The following is a 21262-nucleotide window of genomic DNA, read 5'->3' as shown; positions in this document are numbered from 1 at the left end:
AGTTCGCATGAAAGTTTGAATGCTTCGGTTTTGCATGATGCTTTAAATTTGAATCTGCACTAAGATACTAATACATATATTATTCAAACGAACAAACGATGCTTTTTACTACAAATATCAAGAAAACAATTTGGACGTTGTTGGAAGTGTACCTTGAAATATATATCATCGATTTATGTCGTCCAATTGCATTCTGTTCGAGCATTTCAGAGGAATTCGTGATTGGTCGATCATTCTTACCGTTTCTTGCTGTAAATGAATTTGTTATTATGTGAATTATTCTTATATATGAATTATTCTTCAATCTGAGCTGTAAATGATCCGCAGTACATATTTACAATACATAAAACGACAGCATCAAATACGTTAATCGTTTGAAGAATTTAAATAACGCGCGTTTTCTTACGGACACTGCAGCAGCAGCTGTTCTTTTTCGTTTGGCGCCTAAACCGATCAAAAAGGCGGGCTTCGGATAGGCGTTATCAGCCAAAGAAATCAGCGAGCATTATCTCAGGGTACAGAAGTCCGTAAACAGAGTGTTGGACATTTTGAAAATTTGAACGGGTGGCTTCCGCAGGTATATATTCGTATATAAAAACCATGTCTCAGCCGTCAGTAACGGCGTATTTTAATACGCGAAAACGACAAGCAACGGACGATATGCGGAACAAAGCTAAGGTATTGCTTCTCGAACGAGATCAAGCGAGGTTGGTGAGTAGCCAGAATCAGAATTCACAAAACAAAGATATTTTCGAGTCTTCCGGGTCACTGACTCCAATCGACGAAGAGAAAATGGGAGCGAGTCCGAAAGTGATTCTCGTCTCAGAAAAAGAAATAATAACAAATCGCACCATGAAACCGAATTCTGCAGTTCGTAACATACAATTCGATTCTCCGAAATCAAATGCACAGAAAACACCTAAAAGCAATCCTCGACCCAGAGTCCTACGCTCTAGAAAGCTATCTGGACAAGACGGTCAGCCAGATATTCGAGAGAGCTTCCAGAAGGTCTCCGAAGAGCTGAATGTGAACAGGGTAAAGTTTCAGAAAAAAGGGTCTTGTAGTCCGAAGAAGAAACCTCCGGCAACACCGAAAAAGAATAACCCTGCTACAGAGAATCTATGTACGAACAACTCAAACGAGCAGTCCGTGATTAACTGTACTACACCAAAGAAGAGTTTAAATATGAACATGCTGGCCAAACAGGAGTTATCTATAACTGATATAAAAAACAAAATTAACAAATCGTCCAGACTCGCAGAACTGAAAGCTTCTATTGCAAGGTTTAAGAATTGCGAACAGAAGTTGGAGAAAATACAAAAACAGAATGAAACGAAGAAACCACAGATACAGAAATTTGAGAAGATTCAACTGGAAATACCAGTCAGGTAAAATATTTACGATAGTTACGATAGATAATTCATCGATGTGTTAATTGTGTTTCTTTTTGTACTTTACAGCCCACAGAAAACATACAAATCACCAAGTAAGGCAGGATTAAGCCCGATGAAGAATAGGGAACTGAAAGCTTCCAGTCCCCAGAAACGAATTCTGTTCGAACCTAAAGAATCGACTCCCAGTCCAGTGAAGGGCAGTCCAACAAAAGCGCCGGCTTATCAACAGCATCTGTCTTTAGCTGAAAGTGGTACACCCGCTTTGCCATTGCCGTATAATTATAGATTTTTGGCAGAAGTATTTAGATGCGTGGATACAGTGCGTATCTATCTAAAACGAGTAATATTACATGATTGGAATCGGCCTTTATTTTACACAAAGAATGTATTTCGTTTTACAGGTATCTGCAATGCTCTTCAATCGCAAAGAAACAATCACTTTCAAAAAGTTGAAGCCTGCAGTTCAGGAATTGTTGCGTAAAAATTTTACACTAGAACACGTGGCACAAATTAAGACAATGTACCCAGATGCATACGAATACCATCAGGAGAAATATCGTACATTCGGTTCTACATCCAAACAAGATAAATACGAGCTTGTTTTCATTCCTATTGTAGAAGACAAGAATGGAAGAAACACACCAGATGCGGATGATGTCTTGAAAACAGCTTCTCAAGTTAGCATGGGACCAAAAGTATTGCTGGATAGACGACGAAAGTTCTACAATGTTCTGCTTAGTAATGACAATTCGAGATAAATATCAAAGTTTGATTTTAGTCATGTTTTGCATTAAACTGTTTACATTCAAACTGTAGATAAGGTGAAGGACGAGCACGAGAAATTCTTGCTCAGTTTGGAAACACCAATGCGTGTGCCGAAGGAGAAGATTGTACGTTGGCATCCTGAGTTCAGCGTCGAGAGTTGCAAACCAATTGAGCAATCTGAATTGCCTCAGCCACCGAATGTAGAAAAAATGTCAACTGCAAAGGATGTTCTCGGTAAAATTAGCACTTACCACTAACTACCATTAACTAATTATCAGTTATTAAATCATTCTAATAACGTTTCAGATAAAGCGAAATCACTGTTCAGCTGCGGTACACGTATGGAAAAAGCGTTACAGCGATTAGCTGAAGCGAAGATGACGTCAAAGGCGTCTCCAGAAAGAGAGGAGACGGATAGTTCAACACAAACTGAAGATGGCATGCGGAAAGTTAATATTTCCGTTGTGGATACACCACCTGCTACCCCTACGACACAAACTAGTTTCATTAGTTCAGCGTTTAAAGGCATACCAAAGTCTCTTCTAGAGAAGGTACAAGTTTCATATAACAAATTAATAGGGGTGAGCGGAAACCCGGAAATTCGGGTTCAGATATTTTCCCCGAGTTCGGATTGGGACCCGGAAATTTCTGATACCTGAAGCCGAAATACGGTCAGGTCGGGAACCCGAAAACTTTATTATTCGGAGACCCGAACTTCAGATTTTCAGGTACCTGAGTATCACTAATTTACCCGGCCCGAGGCTCTTCGGGTACCTGCACACCCCTACAAATTATTCCCAGTGAAACTTATTTGAATACAGTAACTAATGTTTCGCTTTTCATTTGTGTTCTGTATGGTAGGTGCGAGCAAAACAAGCAGCCAAAGCATTGGAAGCGATGACTCGTACGCCAAACGCTGACAAAGAAGCTACCATGTATTCAAGACTTCCGGAATTGAGCAAAATCTTACGTAACATTTTTGTCGCCGAGAAGAAAGGGGTTCTGACTATGGAATTCGTGATTGGGAAACTGGAGAATTCCTTCAAAGCGAAATTAACCCCCAACGAATTGGAAGAACACATACGTTTACTATGTAAATTACTACCTATGTGGACTAGTATACACAACGTGAGAAAAGTAGATCACCTGAAGTTGCAAAAAGAAGTTGACCTTGGGAAAGTCGTGAAAAGACTTGAAATTTTGGCGAATAATAAAGTAACATCTAAATGATATCGATTGCATGCTATCAAATAATTCATTTAATTTTTGAATTTATGATTTACATGTGAGAGTTATTACTAATCATGATTACAATTATTCCTAAGTCCTTCGTTGCACTTATATAATGAATTTTATTTGACACAGTAGTTCAATTTTGATTTAAGGGAATAAATGTAGTTTCAATTTCATTTGTATGCACAATACGGTATTTCTTCTTATGCAGCTCGTAACTATAAGTACAATTATCATGTAGTACTACTAAGCAATATTTTGCAATGTATAACGTGTACAAAAGTACACATAAGAATTTATATCTAATTTACAATGAACACCACTTTAAACAAAAAATGTCCAAACAAATATATACTTATTTCACCACATTATAATTGTTCAAATTCAATGTTAAAACTTCGTTAGGAACTGGTTTCTGTTTCAAGTACTATACATTTAAAATTTATTCATTCTTTGTCAATAAAAATTAATGAAAAAGTACCAATACTTTTCTATTATTTATATAGCCAAACAATGATAATATATATTTACTATTAAAAATAAATATTTAGTGAATAGTAAATTCTCTATTCAATTAATGGTAAAAGAGATTTCTACCTTATCATCGCTTCTTCTTGTTTCCTAACCTCGAAAATCTTCTAACCTCTCTCGACTGTTTGTTGTACGCAATTGAAAAATAGTTCCGCGTGTAAATGCTGAACTTTATATGAATAAAATAGTAAATCATGTTTATAACAAGTGTATTATGTAAAAAGGTTAAAAGCAAGTAAGTATAAGTCAACATTAATGAAATAATTTTAATTGTAAGTGGTAAGTTCGTTTACATTGAATAAAAATGTTTCGAGCCATCAATTGTTTATTGCCGAGCTTAAAATGTTAATCAAAGAGATCAGATTATTGAATAAAATTTTTTAATTGACCTATTACATGTTAATATATATTTATATTAAGTACTCAATACATGTGTATAATAGTTGTGTACATATTTCTTATTTACTTTTTCATATTTTATTAGATACGTTTTAGTGTTGTTAGAAAGTGTAGCAAGTGGACACAAGTATGTGGTAAGGAGAGCAAGGGCAGATGACAAAATGGAAGAAGAACGTTTTGATCCCTATGGTAAGTTGCTAAAATATTCACATTATTAAATGTATTCTAAAAACAAGAATTCTAACGTGAAAATTTTATGATTAATGTCTTAGATTTTGAATTTGTACAACTCTAAGTTGCACACGCTTGATTGATAAATTTTGTCCAGCATTATATAGTAGTACTTAACTAACAAATTGTTTCTTTTCAGTGAACACTACAGTGTTATACAGGGAAATCAGGAAAATTAAAAGTATATAAGTTCCAATTTGCTGTATGTATGTTCTACTACACTGGATATTCAATCGAAAATAAAAGTATGTGATAATAAGTAAACCATTAGTATCAAGCGAAATATTGATTTCCTTTCCGTTACTATTTCCTGTCGTTTTCCATTGATAGAAGCAAAATTAAAAATCTGATTTAATAATAAAAAATAAAAAAAGAGCCAACAGCACGCGGTGTTCCCAGGCGGTCACCCATCCAAGTACTGACCACGCTCAACGCTGTTTAACTTCGATGATCGGACGAGAATCGGTTTTTTGCAACGTGAAATGGCCGTTGGCGAATGAAGAAATTCGGAACTGAATGATATCGAGCATTGTTAAAATACTGCGAGATTCTAATTCTTTGTTATTCCAAAATCCATCGATTCCCCATTCAGTGATATTTTCTATTGGATTATGGGATAGTTAAATAAACACTGTTCGAATTACATATACTCAATATGCTTCATTTACCGGCTCGGAAATGGCCGCTGGTTCTTTTAGTATAGTTCCAACTCAAAGAAGTGTGATCTAAATTAAATTTTTAGTAAGAGAACATTTTACAGTTCGTCAAGTTCTCTTTCTAAACACTAAAATATCTCGAGGCTCTACTTGATTGTTACTCCAAAATCTGTCATTCTCTATGCTGTTAGTCTTCTCTGATAATTTCAGATAAAAAAATGTGCAGTCTCCCTTGTTTAGGTGTAGTTCCATTGCCGTTGCAATTAGGTCATGTATTATCCCCGCCATAGCGGCAATATCCCGAGTGTTACATGGCGAAGAAAGAAGTTTGATCTTTAGTAAGGTCATTGTACAGTACTATCCAGAGAAAGAGTGTAAACTAGCGGGACGGGAACGGGGCTAGAGGAACGCAAAGGCAATCTGAATGGTCGGGCTTCTTTCCCCGTTCCCGTCCCGCTAGTTTACATTCTTTCTCTGGACAGTACTTATACATGAAGTTCTCCCTTCGAAATACTATAATAGAAAATCTCGAGGCCCTACTCGGTTGTTACTCCAACATCTGCCAGTCTCTATGGTAGTCTTCTCGCGTAATTGCAGATTAGTATGATTTATACTAGACATAAAAAAATGTGCAATCTACCATGTTTAGTTGTAGTTCCATTGCCGTTGCAATTAGGTCATGTATTATCCGTGCCACAGCGGCAATCACCCGAGTATCACATAGCACAATGCTAATGATTTTGAGCCCTAGCGTGTCGAAATGAAATGTTGATTGAAGATCACGGGTTCAAGCTTGCGATTGAAATTGTATGCGCGATTACATACATACGTGAAACAAAAAGGAAAGAAAGAAATAGAGCCGCGTATCCACGCAATCGAGACAATAGAGGAGCCGGGGTTGTACCGGGGAAAAACAATGCGATGCCATCGTAAATGGTTTTGAATAGAGCCCACGGATATCAAGCGTCTTACCCGTGGCTGTATGTATCGAAAGGAACGGGAGAAACGGAGAAAGAGAAACTCGCAGGACCGTCGAAATCGAGATTGGGGTAAGTTCCCTTTGATCTTTAACAAGGAACGCAAAGTTGTATTATTTCCACCTGGATTTCAAACGGTTTGAAATCCACGAGGCGTGAAACGCGTCCCTGTTCACCGTCTCTTTCCCTCTTCCGCCAGCAACCCCTTCCAAGTGCTCACTTTCGTCCCGCTCCTTCACGTTCCTCGCTCCTTTTCGGGGGTGCTGCGGGAACTCCGGGCGTCGTTTACTGATGTTGCCAATTCAATTTCTCCCTGCGGACCATTGTCGGTGGCCAGAAAGGGGATCGCAAGGGATGCAAAGGGGTTCCCCTCTCCTCCCAAGTGCGAATCGTTTCTATCTTTCGCGATTGTGCGTGTGACAGCTTCTGACATCCACGCTTCTCGCGTTTCTTTCTCTCAAGGAAAACTTTTTCCTCGCCTTTGTCCGTCGCGAACGGTCCCGTGACCTTCGCCCTTTAATTCGAGTGGCTCCGAATTTAATTGCCGCTGTTCTGTTCGCTTGAAATTGAAAATTTGCCGCTGAACTCCGCAAAAATCCTAACAGAAATTGTCAAATGTAAGACTAAACGGAGAATTCGATACAGTTACACGTTATTTCTTCTTGGGAAAAATTATGAATGATAGAAAAACTCTGGTTCTGCAAGCCAGTTTGCTTTTTTCAACGTTGCGTAGAAAGGCGCGCCAACGGGACTATTGTGCGGAGTCACCATGATCCCGGCGTGTTAACATTACCGTATTTCTGAATTCCACGTAAACGGTCAGCAGGCAATTAAAGTACTCCGCATCAACCATCCCCGAGGTTTACAAAAAAAAGAGCCGTCGAGAAGAGGGGAGGGGATGCGAAATTAATTCTGCGCGGGCTGAGACGGTAAATCGCGAAACAAACGGGCCTTCGAGCGGCGAGAGAGTGAGAGCGGGGTTGTTTTTCGCGGCACAATGAGTTTCGAAGCGGCGTGCAACAGCGAAATTGTTAAAACGTCCGTTGTTTATGGTCGACTCGGTTGAGCCGACCGGCAAAGGAGGAAACAGTACGCAACGAAAGAGCGAGTCGGAGTGATGGGGAGGAGCCGTGTAGTTGAAAGAAGGAACGAGGAGAAAAGCAAAACAGAAACGAAAAGGAGGAGACGAGGGACGAAGAGAGGAAAGAGAGAGAGAGAGAGACAGAGGGAAAAAGAGACTCGTCTGGGCCTTGGCGCGTTTCAGTTGCCTCGCGTTCGAGGGCGTTTTTCGCCCGTGAGTTGTTCTTTGCTTATTACAGTGTGTGCACTGGGCTCGAGCTCGCTAAAGTGGTTTGCTGCTAATTAACTGCGTTATTTTTACAACTCTCTCGCTCCCATCCACCTCCCACGTTACCTAGCGCCTTCCCTCTCTCCGTTCCCTGACTGTTCTCTCACATTTGCAATGGGGTTCAATAATTCTGCGGCCGCAACGCCCTCTCTCGCTTCCTCGTTGGCTCCCACCACCCTCTCACCGTGTTTGTTATATTCGCGTTTTATGCGTACGAAACCACTATTTTTGCCGCACGCACCTGGAAACAGCCGTAGCCTCAAGTTCAACGCTCGTCAATCTCTCTTTGATTCTCATAGAAATTATCAATTGTTCAGCATTTTTTCTAAAAAAACTTTGTAGAACTTTTTGTTACATTTTTATCGTGTTAGAAGAAAGCAGATTTTTTGAAGTTGTAATCTGACTTATACATATAAGCTTGACAAAATAAAATCCGACCAGAGGAAGAGATTTATTGTTTATTATTTCATGTTTCCCCCAAATACGAAGTAAAATGTTCCCCAGCTTCTCCTTTTTTTTTTGAAAATAGCTCTCGTCCCGCACTTTTTTCCCTCGTACTCAACGCCGTCTATACACACTTCGTACGGGTTTAATTTTGCGAGCATATATTCTCTGTGTATTTTTTAAGAGCACGTTCGTGGAAGAAATTAACGAGGCAAAAATATCAGAAGGTTTTTAAACGGTCGTTTGAAATGATTTCCAAGCCCGCAGATACTCGACCGTTATTCCGTAATATGTTATCGGGAAGCGAGTATTAACTATACATATACGAAGTACTGGTGGAGGGTAGTATACAGAGCGTTTCGAAGCTGTATGAAAAAGCCTGAAAAAGGGCGGATCTGCGTGAAAAAAATCGGTAAAAATTGTACACCGATATTTCTTCATTCGATTACCTATGTAATTCGCATCTAATTCTGCTTGTGGCAATCGGTAGAATCAATGTATACGCAAATTGCATCGGACATTTATTAGACAGCGCGTTTGATGCATTTATGGCAAAAATGAGAAGGTGTAATTTAACCCTTGGCGAAATATTGTTTAGATTATTAAATATGTTGGTATCTCGAATCAATGACTAAACATTTAAGTATTATATGAGGTGCACAAAGAATGATAAAGATGAACAAAAAATGATATACATAGAATGGAATGGCCCAAATATTAAAGGCCTGTCAATTATCTTCGATTGTGTTAAGCGATGTGCAATTAAGATCTAATCTCGTTCAATTAATGTAACCAAGTAGAAACTATATAAACTAGTTGTAAGTTAAGTTAAGTTAAGAAGTGCTATTATGTATTATTAAAAGAGCTGTTATGTAATATGTTAATATGTTTATGTATTGTATATGCTATGTAAACCATACTTGGGGTTTAAAGCATTAAATAAATAATATAATAATACATATAGAATGGAATTACTCTAGGTCGGAAAAAATGTTTAATTTTCGAGTTAAAATATCTCCGAGTGCAAAGGCTTAAGACAGTAAAATCATTAAAATCGTCATTTTCAACCTATTAAACATATTAAGAAAGGAAATCAATTTATATTTCATTCGAGTTTGTTGTGATTCCCACACAACATTTTTATTTTGCGTAAAGATCCGTTGTCCAAACATTATGCAGGAGAGTAATTACCATTAATGCGACGATTTTAATTAATGCCTCGTTCCATTCGGATAGTGGAGGTTCCGTGCTTTAACATCGTATTCGGGATACAGTTATTGGTCGCGGTCGCCGACGAAGGTGGTGGGAAGAGCACGATTGGTCGTTGTATAGGTATCTATCTCTCTGGTGGTAGTCGGCGGTAGTCACCCTTCTTTTCTCCGCCACGAAAAGGCTCTTGAAATAAATTGAAAATGGCTGGTATCGCCCCGCTCTCGGATAAGTGATACCTACATCACCTACACGCACACCGGCCGCCACAGAATTCCACGGTATTCTTTCGCGTATTCGAAACGCGCAATTCTCAATCACGGACCTCCCTCCCTCCACCTCCGATTCCCTCTCCCCCCTCCTCCCGACAATATCCCGATCGCTTCGAATCCACGTGAATGGACGGATCAATTAAAACGATGTTAAAACGTTATATCAATCGCGTATACCCGCCGATTCGAGCCGATTCGACGGAGGAAAATTAAAATCGGAATAAAAAGGGCGCAGCTTCTCGACGGTAATCGAAACCGCTCCGGAGAATTAACGAATTCAATTCACCGGGCTCGGTTGACGCTGTGTATATACATGTACGTGTGAGTGCATGCATGTGTACGTAAATATATACATATACACCACAACTATCCTTCATTTTTCTGCTTTCCTCGTTTTGCCGATGCCGCGATTCGGGGGACGGAGCTCGGGCCGCGCGCAATGGCGGTAAACAATGTGAATATGAATGGTGGAAATAAAGTTTGAGTAAAAGTTCCAGTTCGGAAATTTGTATGAAATAAAATATATGAGAGCCGGAGATGTACAGGCAGCTCCAGCGAACGGGTTCCAACTAGAAAATATATATTTCTGGTGTTTTCAATTTTCTGACAGCGGGATAAATTATGCGCCACCCTCGGCCACGAGAAATATGTTTCCCAGGAGAAGCGGAATATTATTTTATTCACAGGAAGGACGCGGAAGTGGCATGTGACTCGGGATGAGCGATGCAACTGTCCTCTGATCACTTCCTAGGACCTCATTTTATTATGTGGATGCACCGATACACACGCCAGGCGCAATTGAACTTTATTCTTTAATGCAACCCAAGCTTTTTGTTGCTGCACCTAAAAAATAAGGTCATAGGAAGTTAGGACGTATTATGAGATATGATTTTTTCCTCTCTCATTTTTTTCTATTTTGCTGAAAAAAGAGCAGTAACTCGTCCCAGTCCACAGAAGTTGAAATCAAGAACGATTCGTCGACTTTGTTAAAATGATTAAAAGAAGTAGTACAGTTTCATTTTGTTCGATGATAAATCTGAACTTTTCGGGTATCGTTTCATCGAATAAATTACACCGACTTCGCGGAGAGAAAATTAAACGAATTTTCCCAATGTTAATAAGCGGTCTCGGGCCGATTAAAAGAAACAAGACTGTCACGAACAGTTTCGGCGTTCGGGCTTCTCTGCATACATCTACATTACAAAAACGACGAGGATTAAGGGGCGAGTGGAGGGGAGAGAAGATAGAATTCTCGAGCGCGAACGATTCTGTCGAACGGAAATGCAATTCGCGGCGGTAGTCAAGTCTCAGCTCGAGTCGACAGATAGATAGAGTCAAGATTCAATTAGCTCTAGCTGTCAGCTGCATGATACTCGTCGATTCAATACACCTTTCCTGTTCGTGTAGCTCTGCACATGTTTCGCCGGGGCGCGCGAGCGCGCTTCGCGTTTTCCCTCACCAACACGCGTCCCCGTAGCCCGTGTGCGCGTACGTTCAATCCCTCGGTCGTGTTGGTGTGCTGTATAATATTAAACGCACGCACACGCGACACGTGTGCGCGCCTGTGCATACCGAAAATTAGCCGAGCAGAGCGACCCCGTGAATTTTGGAAATGATTTTGCGCGCGGCGCGCGAGAGTGTGCATAAATTTTCGACGAGCTCGATTTCACCGAATAATGAGTCCGGCCATCTGTCGTAATGGAACCATCGACGATATTCAAATATTCCCGTGTCGAATGGCAAAAAGAAAATGTTTTCGGACGTGTAAGCTCTGTTGTCACGTGTCGAACGCCCGGCCGACGTGATATCATTTTATCATTTATTCATGGAACGAAACCATTCGCACATGTGTACAATAGAAATATATGCACACGCTCCTATCGATAATGTCAACTTGGTATACGTGATTTTAGTTCAGCAGGTCAAAAAATGATCTGGCTGTTGCGCGGACGTAAATTGCTTTGTGTACGGCTCACACTGTAGGCGGGTAGTCGAATGCAATTTTTTATAGTTACCTGGCTCTTTGATAGTGCAAGGTGTCCAGGTATGGTTTTACAAATCCCTGGCTCTTGTTCAATATTCAGCTTTCGATTCATCTGCTGGAACTCGCCATCCAATGAAAATTCTGCTGTTCGTATACTTTCAATTTCGAGATATTGCCGTTTAAAGTTTTGATCGCTCATGCTTTGACATAGGACATCGGTTAAATTGCATTATTTTCTTGAGTCTTTCGAATTTGTTCTCACGACTTTTTACCTGGAAAAGCTCAAGTAATGCATAAACACAAATTTTTTGAAATTGTGATATGCGGCGTTTTTCCCTGCAACATTTAAGGAAAATCTGAACTTAGTGAATTAATTAAAGATGCGCGCGATGAGAAAATAAACATTCTAAACTATATGTATGTATCGATCAGTTCACAAAAATGACCTGATGGTGTTGAAAATCCTCGAACCTTCAAGGCCATAAATTAAATGCTCCTTGAAAGTTAAGTGTCCATCAGCTTTCCTTTTTGACCTGCAGTTCAGTTCCTTGTAGGAGATCTTCGAGTGAAGACGTTCTTTCCGAGCCGGTAAATGAAGCATATTCAGTATAGTTGGAACAGTGTTTATTTAACTATCCCATAATCCAATAGAAGATATCGTTGAATGGGGAACCGATAGATTTTGGAATAATGAAGAATTAGAACACACACACTGGTTCTTAACCGGTGTTCCGCGAGCTTTTTGCAAGTGTTCCGCGAAATTCCGCGAAATATATTAGATACATTTAATAATATATTTTCTACAATATATTTATTTCTACGCGTGATGTTTTTGTTTGTTTTCTGGATCATTAATTCTGGTGTTCCACGAATTTTTCATATAATCATATAATCTCAAAATTCATATAATCGAAAGTGTTTCCTGGCTTCAAAAAGATTAAGAACCACTGAATTAGAATCGCAGTATTTTAAGAATACTCTATATCATTCAGTTCCGAATTTGTTCTTTCGTCAACGGTCATATCACGCTGCAAAAAAACCGATTCTCGTCCGATCATCGAAGTTAAACAGCGTTGAGCGTGGTCAGTACTTGGATGGGTGACCGCCTGGGAACACCACGTGCTGTTGGCACTCTTTTTTTCTTTTTATTTCTATCCAGTATTAAAATTATGTAAGTATTGTGAAACTTTTTACATTTCAGAGCGGTATTCTCTTTCTCTCTCATTTCTTTCAACAGGGTTTGGTGTACATATTCGTGAAATGTGAAGAGAGGATACATTGATCTTCGTCTGCGGAAACATTTTTTGGAAGAGAGCCTCTTTTTTGTTTATATCCAGTATTAAAATTGTGTTAGTATTATGAAATTGTTTCAGTTTCAGAGCGTTCATTTCTTTCAACAAGGTTTGGAGTGCATATTCGTGAAATCTGAAGGAACGGTACATTGATCTTCGTCTGCGGAAACATTTTTTGGACAAGGAAGTACTGTAAGTGGAGAGACATCCGCAAATTAGCTTCACGTGGCTTTCGACACCATGGGACTCGGGACGGGTAAGTATGGTAGACCCTTGAGAGTGTCATAAATTAGACCCTTCCCAATACTGCGTCGCAAGCTAGAGGACTGGCCTGCTACTGCAGCTCAGGACGCTGTTTGTTCTTCGTAGAATTATCTACTACGAAAACACAGTACACTCTCTATAGTTTATTTCTGTATTCTTGAATTGTGCTGGTTGATTATTGCTTTTATGATAACCCAGACGTGTGAGATTGAACTGTTTGTTAGAAGATTGTTGCAGGTACGACAAGAAATCCTATTAGTTGAACGTCATTCAATTATTGATACACTAATATCGCCAACGGTCATATCACGCTGCAAAAAAACCGATTCTCGTCCGATCATCGAAGTTAAACAGCGTTGAGCGTGGTCAGTACTTGGATGGGTGACCGCCTGGGAACACCGCGTGCTGTTGGCTCTCTCTTTTTTATTCCTAGTTGCAAATATTCCTATCTATAGTTCTTTTGCACTAAAGCATATTTTTTTATTCGTTGCATCGTATATCAAATCATATTTATCACTATTTACATTTTATCCACCGGAAGCCTATTGACACGATTTTGTATAATTCTGCTGTGTCAAAAGAAAGTTTAAAAATCTTTTATACAGTAATATACTAAATATTCGATTACACTACTGTGACTGACTTGGTAGTTAACAATTGAAATTACTATTACCGTTGAATGATATAGTATGTTAAACTGTACAACCTTTCGTGATCATAAATAGTAGTCAGAAATCTACGAGAAAAATAATCTCTTCGAAATGACGTCGAAAGAATTAGCATTTCATTAAGTGTACCTTTTACGAACAAGTTTTCGACCCACGGTGAACGGGGAAAATGGTGGAACATTCTGTTGCATCTTCGACCTCTCCGCGCGTTTCTGTTCTTTTCTAATTAATATTTCATCGAGAGCCCCCATTGATCCGGCACGCAATTCAATGCCCCGAAGCACGGAAATCTTCCATTCAATTTGCGCTGAAAAGAAATTTCCGTTTCCTACAAAGGATATCATCCTCCGGGCCGTTGTGCGCTATCTAATAACATTTTGTATCCTGTCGATATTCCTGAATGGAGGAACTCGAGAAGAAATAAAAGCGATCTTTGCAGCATCTGCGTGTTGCGCAACGACGAAAACAAGAATCCGTCCGATTGAAATATAAATTGTGACTTGAAATTGATGTAGAAAATGTTGATTTTGCATGAAGGTCGTCTAACGTGAACTTCTTCAGCTAGTTCATTGTTGAAATTCGATGGAGTCGCGGTGGAGTGGTGGATCAGATAGCGCGGCCTCCGGGATGAACCGGCAATAAGCGGAAAATTAAAAGGCTGCCGATGACGATCAGTGTCCCGGTGGAACGCTTATATCCGGTGTCATGTCGGTCACACATCCCCCGGGATCGCGGCCGCATCCCCCATTCTTCGCGGCGAGGAACGCGGGGACGGAGAATCTTTTACAGGGTTACCAAACACGTTTAAATGCGGTTTCCTTCGGGGTGGATATGCACACACGCGCGTTCCACACACCGCAGGGGGAGGTGGCAGGTTTTCCCCCGGGTGCTCGTCCGTGTGTCGAGGGCCGATTGGTTCAGGCCGGTACATCTACCCCGAAGGAAGGGAGGCAAAACCGACGCGAACGGGAACGAATCGCAGAGAGGGGTGCAGAGAGAAAGACGGAGAGAATAAGATGGCAGAAGGGGAAAGAGCGAGCGAAAGAGGGAGAGAACCAGAGAGGGGGGGGAGGAAAGAGGGGGAGAGGAAGATAGGAAGCAACGGTGGAAGGGAATCCAATATAACTGCACACACGTTTATAGGGTCGATGGGAATATATTGGAGCGGATATTGAAATACTTGTTGGTAGTTTGAGTCGAAGGCGAGAGATGCCTTTCTCGATGCCATCTTGATTGCGCAATCGAGGCATCGGTCCACGAGTACAGAATTTGACGATAAAGATGGTACGGATTATAGAATCCTGGACGGGGAGAGCCTCTACACCCTGTGGACCCCCCTTGCACTCTAGCCCCGTCCTGGTCTGCCTCCACCCCCACCTCATCCCCCGCGTTTATTCGCTCGAGATCGCACCTAGCGCCACCCTGCCTCCCACTGTTTACGAGGAGGTCGCATTGTTCCGGTGAACGATGGTCGAGGCGAGCTGGAGTTTTGATAGTTTGTCGGCGGCGCGGCGGTTGCGTTCAAAGGATTGAAACGCGGACGCGAGACCCGTTCAACCCTTCGGGAGGATGGATTGTCAGTTTCCTTCTGTATGATCTTACAGCTGTTATAATGATCTCTTAATTTTATTTTCTCTTATAGCTATCTTCAAATTCTAGAAAGCGAACACAATGCATGAGAACACATGGTACACTGAATAATCTAGCCTTCTCTAATCAATTTCTAAATATTCCTCAGAGTCAGTACGAGGTACGTTTCACCATAGTTTTAATTTAAAAAGAACAGCTTGGAAAATTTCCGAATAGTTTGTGGCGCGTTTTTCTTTGGACGACCCTTTGACAATTTTCGAATTGAACTCTACCCAACTCGAATCGAACTTTACTGTACATTCGAGCGAGTACGACAAGGTATATGGGCACCGATGTCCCGTGGCCGCAATTCCTCGCCGGAAAAGTCACCGAACCGTGCGGGAAGATCCACGGATAAGAAGAGGGTCTCGTTTGATCGCGCGGGTCGCTTGAAATGAGGTGAAAAACCAACCCGGAGACCGTATCGCCTCCTTTGCCCGGGAGATCGGCTCCGAACAATTATACTCGGAACAAGAAAAACCCCTTTCTCGACAGAGCGATGCGCCGCGATGAACACACCGCGACGATATTAGTATAATAATCGGGGGTCGGGTTGTGTGTAGATTACACGAGACAATGGAGAGACTGAAAAGAGACAGAACGGGGAACAGAAACCGAGGAAAGAAGCGGGGGTTGCCCGATTTCCATGTGTGTGCCCAGGTGGTCGAACACGGTAAATTATTTCATATCTGTTGACCCGCCGCGCTCGTCTTTCTGATCTTCTGCTCCAAATGATCAATTAATCCGGAAAGAGTTTACTAGATGGTTATCCGGGGACCATTGTACACCGTTCCACCCTTTTGTCGGTTTTGCAGGACGCGTATCCTTGCCACGATGGGTCCCCGATCGTCGTGCGAGTCTCTCACACAGTCAGTTTTTAACGAGCCTCGATGCGTACACTGATCCCTTTTGTGATTTGTGACCAGCCGCCGCTGCAATGGCGGCTCGAGCGCCTCGGTGTCCTAAACTCTAGACAATTATTCGCTCTTTCTTATTTTAATTTCGCGCTATCGCGGCTACACGCATCGCCACACGCCTCGAAAACCGGTAGTCTCGTCGTTTTACTGCTTCTAAATTCTTAATTTTCATGTTCCGTCTTCTTGTGAAATACAGTGGATGAATGAATAAAAATAGTCACGATCCGTCCAATGTTGTGATGATTATAATTATTAAACTGCGGATCTTTATGCAAAATAAAGATTGTCTGCATCGATTGCGAGGAATAGAAACTAAACTGAATGTTATTTCTTCCTTTAATGATTTGAATAGAGGAGAAATTATATATTGACATCTTGAATTTTTTAAATTTTCCAACAATTTTGAATTTTATCTACTCAATTTTGCTATAAATGCATAAAGATCCGCAGTCTACTAATTATTTAACACCTAAATGATCGTTAAGTGAGAAAGTAATTGCAGTTTACGTTCACTATTTTGGAAACAGAAAGATTTCTCTGCGATAAACGTGTAAGGGTTAGGCACTCCTCTTTCATGATAACTTTTGTAGTATTGGACCATGCGATTTGAACTTTCTTGGGAAGCTAGAGCAATTAGTTTACTACTGGATGTAAAAAGAAATTTTTGCAAAAATTGCAATTGCTCGGAATTGTAGAAAAAATACTAAAAGTTGCATTTTGCAACTTTTTTATGTGGGCTTATATTGAAAATTTGGAAAGTACATTTCCTAGATCTGTGTCAATTATATACACAAAAACGACAAGCATTGAAAGATGTAAGAATCCTTAGATTTATTGCAGTTACAGGCAGAAAATCGTGAAAAATTGTGAAGAATATGTTTAACTGGCACAGATCTACGAAACGTACTTTTTAAATTTTCAATATAGGCCCACATAAAAAAGTTGAAAATGCAACTTTCAGTATTTCTTTCTACAATTCCGATCTACTGCAGTTTTTGAAAAAATTTCTTTTCACATCCTGTAGTAAACTAATTGCTCTAGCTTCCCAAAAAATGGTCCAATGTTAAAAAAGTTATCATGAAAGAGGAGTGCCTAAACACTTATGAGCGGTAGTGTATATCATGATCATCTAAAGAAAAATATGAGAGTTAATTTACTTTGGAGACAAGAGGAAGTCTCCTCGGCCGGTTTTCGATACTTCCAGGTGACAATGGTGTCTCGTTTTGTGCTCCGCGCCCAGCTAAAACAATGTCTAATTGGCGAAACGATCGAACGGTTGCCACGTTCTAAAAATCGGCGCATTAGTGTGTACGGGGCGTGGGTGGAAGCGGGGAATGGTTTTTAACCGTCGCCGGTTGTCATCCCGTGTCCTTTCAAACAATAACGAGAGGACAATGACTAGTTTGAGGTCCGCGGACAAAGCGGGTGTAGGCATGCTCAAATGGCACTTATAATGGCACTTATGAAAAGGAGCCGTGAGCCTAAACGTACCTACCTGTATCCCCCGCAGATACACGCCCGGTAATCGTGGGTACGATTGCAAAACCCTTTCACCGATCGGATTCATTGTGCGGCCCGATCCAGTACAACGCGTCCATTCTCGCTCGATAACCACATACGGATCGCGCAAAGCCACGCTTCGGGCACTTCTTCCACTTCCGATTATCCGTTACCATTTATTTTTCTCTGCCCCGACCAATGTTTGTATAGACGACTATGCTCGATTCGATCCCACGAGAAACGTTCGCCTATTATCCAAGCTTCGAGGATTTGTTACGAGTATTCTTTCCGTCGGGAGGATTCAATTGCGGTGGCCATTTTTTTTTTGGCCCACGAGGATAACCTCGATCCTCTTAACGACGAATTAACGAGCTGATCGATACTTACATCCCCACAGGCTCGTTTGTCCAACAGATTTTCACTGGAGCTAAATTTTAAATACAAATTGGACTGTTCAACATCGTCACGCGTAAAATTGATTTTATACACTCTTCTGTTTAACACTAAGTTCATGGGGCTTGTCAAAACGACAGGTTCTAATATCTTTAATTTATTAAAAATTTGGATAGATACATTCACGCTAGTTTTACAAAGTAGTCTAGAATAGTCGCTTTTAGACTGCTATAAAGAGATCAACGTTTTATCGCGTGGCTCTCTCACGACAAATAGAACCAAACCGCAGGAAATATCTATCGAATAGGGGAATCAATTAGGACACAATAGGAGAAAAGCTTAGCACACCGTCGACCTAATTTCTCGAAAAGAACAACCTTTCTCACGTATCTTTCGTTGCTGATCGACGAGAACCTAATACGATCGACCTCCATTCCCGACACGGAGAAACTGCTACAGCTTTTGCGGAAGAACGGTTCGGGGTAGAAAAAGGAAGACGAGGCGAACAGAGAGATGTTCGGTCCCCTAATTAACCCAATTCAAGGATCCGTGTGTTCGTGAAGTGAATCTTTGTTACGTCCCGATGGTAGCAAAGACAGACGGGCGCACGCGCGTCCAGCTTGATCGAGGGTGAACACGGCTCTGAATAAAACCTTTTTACATGGCCACGAAAAATAAAGGACGTTTAGGAGTGCCAAGGGGGGCAGAGACAGAAAGAAAAAGAGAGAAATAAAGAGACAGAGGGAACGGGGGCAGAGAGAGGGTGCCGCGAGAGGAAAGGAAGAAAAATCTCGGATTTCCTCGTTCGGGCTCGCCCTTGTCTTTCGCCCTCTCGAGTTTCCTGGATCGTTCTCACCACGCCCAGCAATTTGCCTTGTGCTACAACTTTGCGATCGATTATTCCTCGATTACGGTGTAACGAGATATCCATACCACGCGCACCGGTGGCCTTCATTGTTCGGAAGCTGGAAACCGGCGCAGTCCGTTCTTACGTTAATGCCCACGGCCCATGGTACACGGGGACCTGTCGTGAAACAATTATACCCGGAGGCCTAGCCACGTATTCATTTCGAATTACACAATGTGTCGCCGCCGCGGCCATTGTTGAACCACCGCTCCTGATTGACAGAGAAAGGATACGGCGAATCGGGAGGGCACAATGCCCACCCGGGGAATCCCGGCTCTAAGGAGGTTCGGGGAAGCCTTCCCAAAATCAGTTTCGCGTCAAGACGTAATTTAGATCTCGGATCTTGTAAACGGAGAGATTTCGTGGCTCGCTCGAGTGGTTTACCCTACTTCAAGTGGTTCGCCGTGGCGCGCGATGGTCTTTAATCCCCGATCGACGAATACCGGATCACTTTGATCCGGCTTGATCAAGTGCTTTCGTGCTGGACAAATATCTAATGTACATGTATATATATAATATAAATATATATACATATATAAAATGTTCTGTTAAATGCAACGTCGGCACTTTATGAAACGTCAGGACAATTTAGCAGAAGAGAGTCATGGACTGTCTGTATATTACTATGCCAAAACTTGATGATTTGCTATTCGTGCTAGAGAAATGAACATTCTAAACTAAATGTATCGATCAGTTCACAAAAATGACCTGACGTTCTAACATACCTTATTCTAAACCAGGATAGTAGAAGAAATGCCAGATGTGTTGAAAATTCTCGAACCTTCCAGGCCATAAATTAAATGCTGTCCATCAGCTTTCTTTTTGACCTGCAGTTCAGTTCCTTGTAGGAGATCTTCGAGTATAGACGTTCTTTCCAAGCCGAGAAATGAAGCATATTCAGTATAGTTGGAACAGTGTTTATTTAACTATCCCATAATCCAATAGAAAATATCATTGAATGGGGAACCGATAGATTTTGGAATAACGAAGAATTAAAACACACACTGGTTCTTAACCGGTGTTCCGCGAGCTTTTTGCAAGTGTCCCGCGAAATTCCGCGAAATATATTAGATACATTTAGTAATATATTTTCTAAAATATATTTATTTCTACGTGTGATGTTTTTGTTTGTTTTCTGGATCATTAATTCTGGTGTTCCGCGAATTTTTCATATAATCATATAATCTCAAAATTCATATAATCGAAAGTGTTTCCTGGCTTCAAAAAGATTAAGAACCACTGAATTAGAATCGCAGTATTTTAAGAATACTCTATATCATTCAGTTCCGAATTTGTTCTTTCGTCAACGGTCATATCACGCTGCAAAAAAACCGATTCTCGTCCGATCATCGAAGTTAAACAGCGTTGAGCGTGGTCAGTACTTGGATGGGTGACCGCCTGGGAACACCACGTGCTGTTGGCTCTCTCTTTTTTATTCCTAGTTGCAAATATTCCTATCTATAGTTCTTTTGCACTAAAGCATATTTTTTTATTCGTTGCATCGTATATCAAATCATATTTATCACTATTTACATTTTATCCGCAGCTCAGGACGCTGTTTGTTCTCTCTTCGTAGAATTATCTACCACCAAAACACAGTACACTCTCTGTAGTTTATTTCTGTATTCTTGAATTGTGCTGGTTGATTATTGCTTTTATGATAACCTAGACGTGTGAGATTGAACTGTTTGTTAGAAGATTGTTGCAGGTACGACAAGAAATCCTATTAGTTGAACGTCGTTCAATTATTGATACACTAATATCGCCAACGGTCATATCACGCTGCAAAAAAACCGATTCTCGTCCGATCATCGAAGTTAAACAGCGTTGAGCGTGGTCAGTACTTGGATGGGTGACCGCCTGGGAACACCACGTGCTGTTGGCTCTTTTTTTTATTTCTAATTACAATATTCATGTCAAAATGTGATTAGTTTAGCAGACATTTTAATTTAAATCTAATTTAAATCGAAGTGTGCACGGAGTCACCATTATAATATTTTCGTCGGAAGTAATTCAGCGGTTTTTTAGAACACATATAATTCCACTGAAGTATTATTATTCGCATTATAAATGCGTCGCGGACGTCCGGATCGAAGAAATGCATAAAGCTACAAACGGCCGGTGCCAAGTCGGCTCGCGCGGCTCTAAATAAAGGAAGAGACACAGGTCGGGATGGCGCGGTGCTAATTGAACTATCAATCTTCATTAGAAAACGGCTTAATTACAGTACAAGCTCTCCGGGGAGAACT

General features: G+C 40.9%; 2 protein-coding genes and 5 non-coding genes across 7 annotated transcripts; 6 read left to right on the top strand and 1 right to left on the bottom strand.

Annotated features, from left to right (window-relative positions):
• The first annotated feature begins 403 nt into the window (after window positions 1-403).
• Window positions 404-3872, top strand: Dup (chromatin licensing and DNA replication factor double parked). Its single transcript, XM_076431252.1, has 6 exons — window positions 404-1388; window positions 1461-1713; window positions 1796-2132; window positions 2211-2393; window positions 2466-2710; window positions 3021-3872. The coding sequence occupies exons 1-6, from the start codon at window positions 601-603 to the stop codon at window positions 3387-3389; spliced, it is 2175 nt and encodes a 724-aa protein (XP_076287367.1). The 5' UTR covers window positions 404-600; the 3' UTR covers window positions 3390-3872.
• Window positions 3873-4005: 133 nt separating this feature from the next.
• Window positions 4006-4817, top strand: Mrpl33 (mitochondrial ribosomal protein L33). The gene is made up of 3 exons (XM_076431265.1): window positions 4006-4158; window positions 4408-4511; window positions 4693-4817. Exons 1-3 carry the CDS (start codon window positions 4118-4120, stop codon window positions 4740-4742), a joined length of 195 nt encoding a protein of 64 aa, XP_076287380.1. The 5' UTR covers window positions 4006-4117; the 3' UTR covers window positions 4743-4817.
• A 110-nt stretch (window positions 4818-4927) lies between these two features.
• Window positions 4928-5047, bottom strand: LOC143212476 (5S ribosomal RNA). Its single transcript, XR_013009701.1, has one exon. It is a non-coding gene; the product is annotated as a 5S ribosomal RNA (ribosomal RNA).
• A 7406-nt stretch (window positions 5048-12453) lies between these two features.
• Window positions 12454-12574, top strand: LOC143212499 (5S ribosomal RNA). Its single transcript, XR_013009717.1, has one exon. It is a non-coding gene; the product is annotated as a 5S ribosomal RNA (ribosomal RNA).
• Window positions 12575-13292: 718 nt separating this feature from the next.
• LOC143212496 (5S ribosomal RNA) lies at window positions 13293-13413 on the top strand. The gene has a single exon (XR_013009714.1). It is a non-coding gene; the product is annotated as a 5S ribosomal RNA (ribosomal RNA).
• Window positions 13414-20315: 6902 nt separating this feature from the next.
• Window positions 20316-20436, top strand: LOC143212498 (5S ribosomal RNA). Its single transcript, XR_013009716.1, has one exon. It is a non-coding gene; the product is annotated as a 5S ribosomal RNA (ribosomal RNA).
• A 341-nt stretch (window positions 20437-20777) lies between these two features.
• Window positions 20778-20898, top strand: LOC143212484 (5S ribosomal RNA). Its single transcript, XR_013009709.1, has one exon. It is a non-coding gene; the product is annotated as a 5S ribosomal RNA (ribosomal RNA).
• The last annotated feature ends 364 nt before the right edge of the window (window positions 20899-21262 follow it).

This window comes from Lasioglossum baleicum, chromosome 9, assembly GCF_051020765.1.
Source record: "Lasioglossum baleicum chromosome 9, iyLasBale1, whole genome shotgun sequence".
Lineage (NCBI taxonomy): Eukaryota > Metazoa > Arthropoda > Insecta > Hymenoptera > Halictidae > Lasioglossum > Lasioglossum baleicum.
The sequence above is the reverse complement of the archived record's forward strand: the minus strand, read 5'-3'. Positions and strand labels throughout refer to the sequence as shown.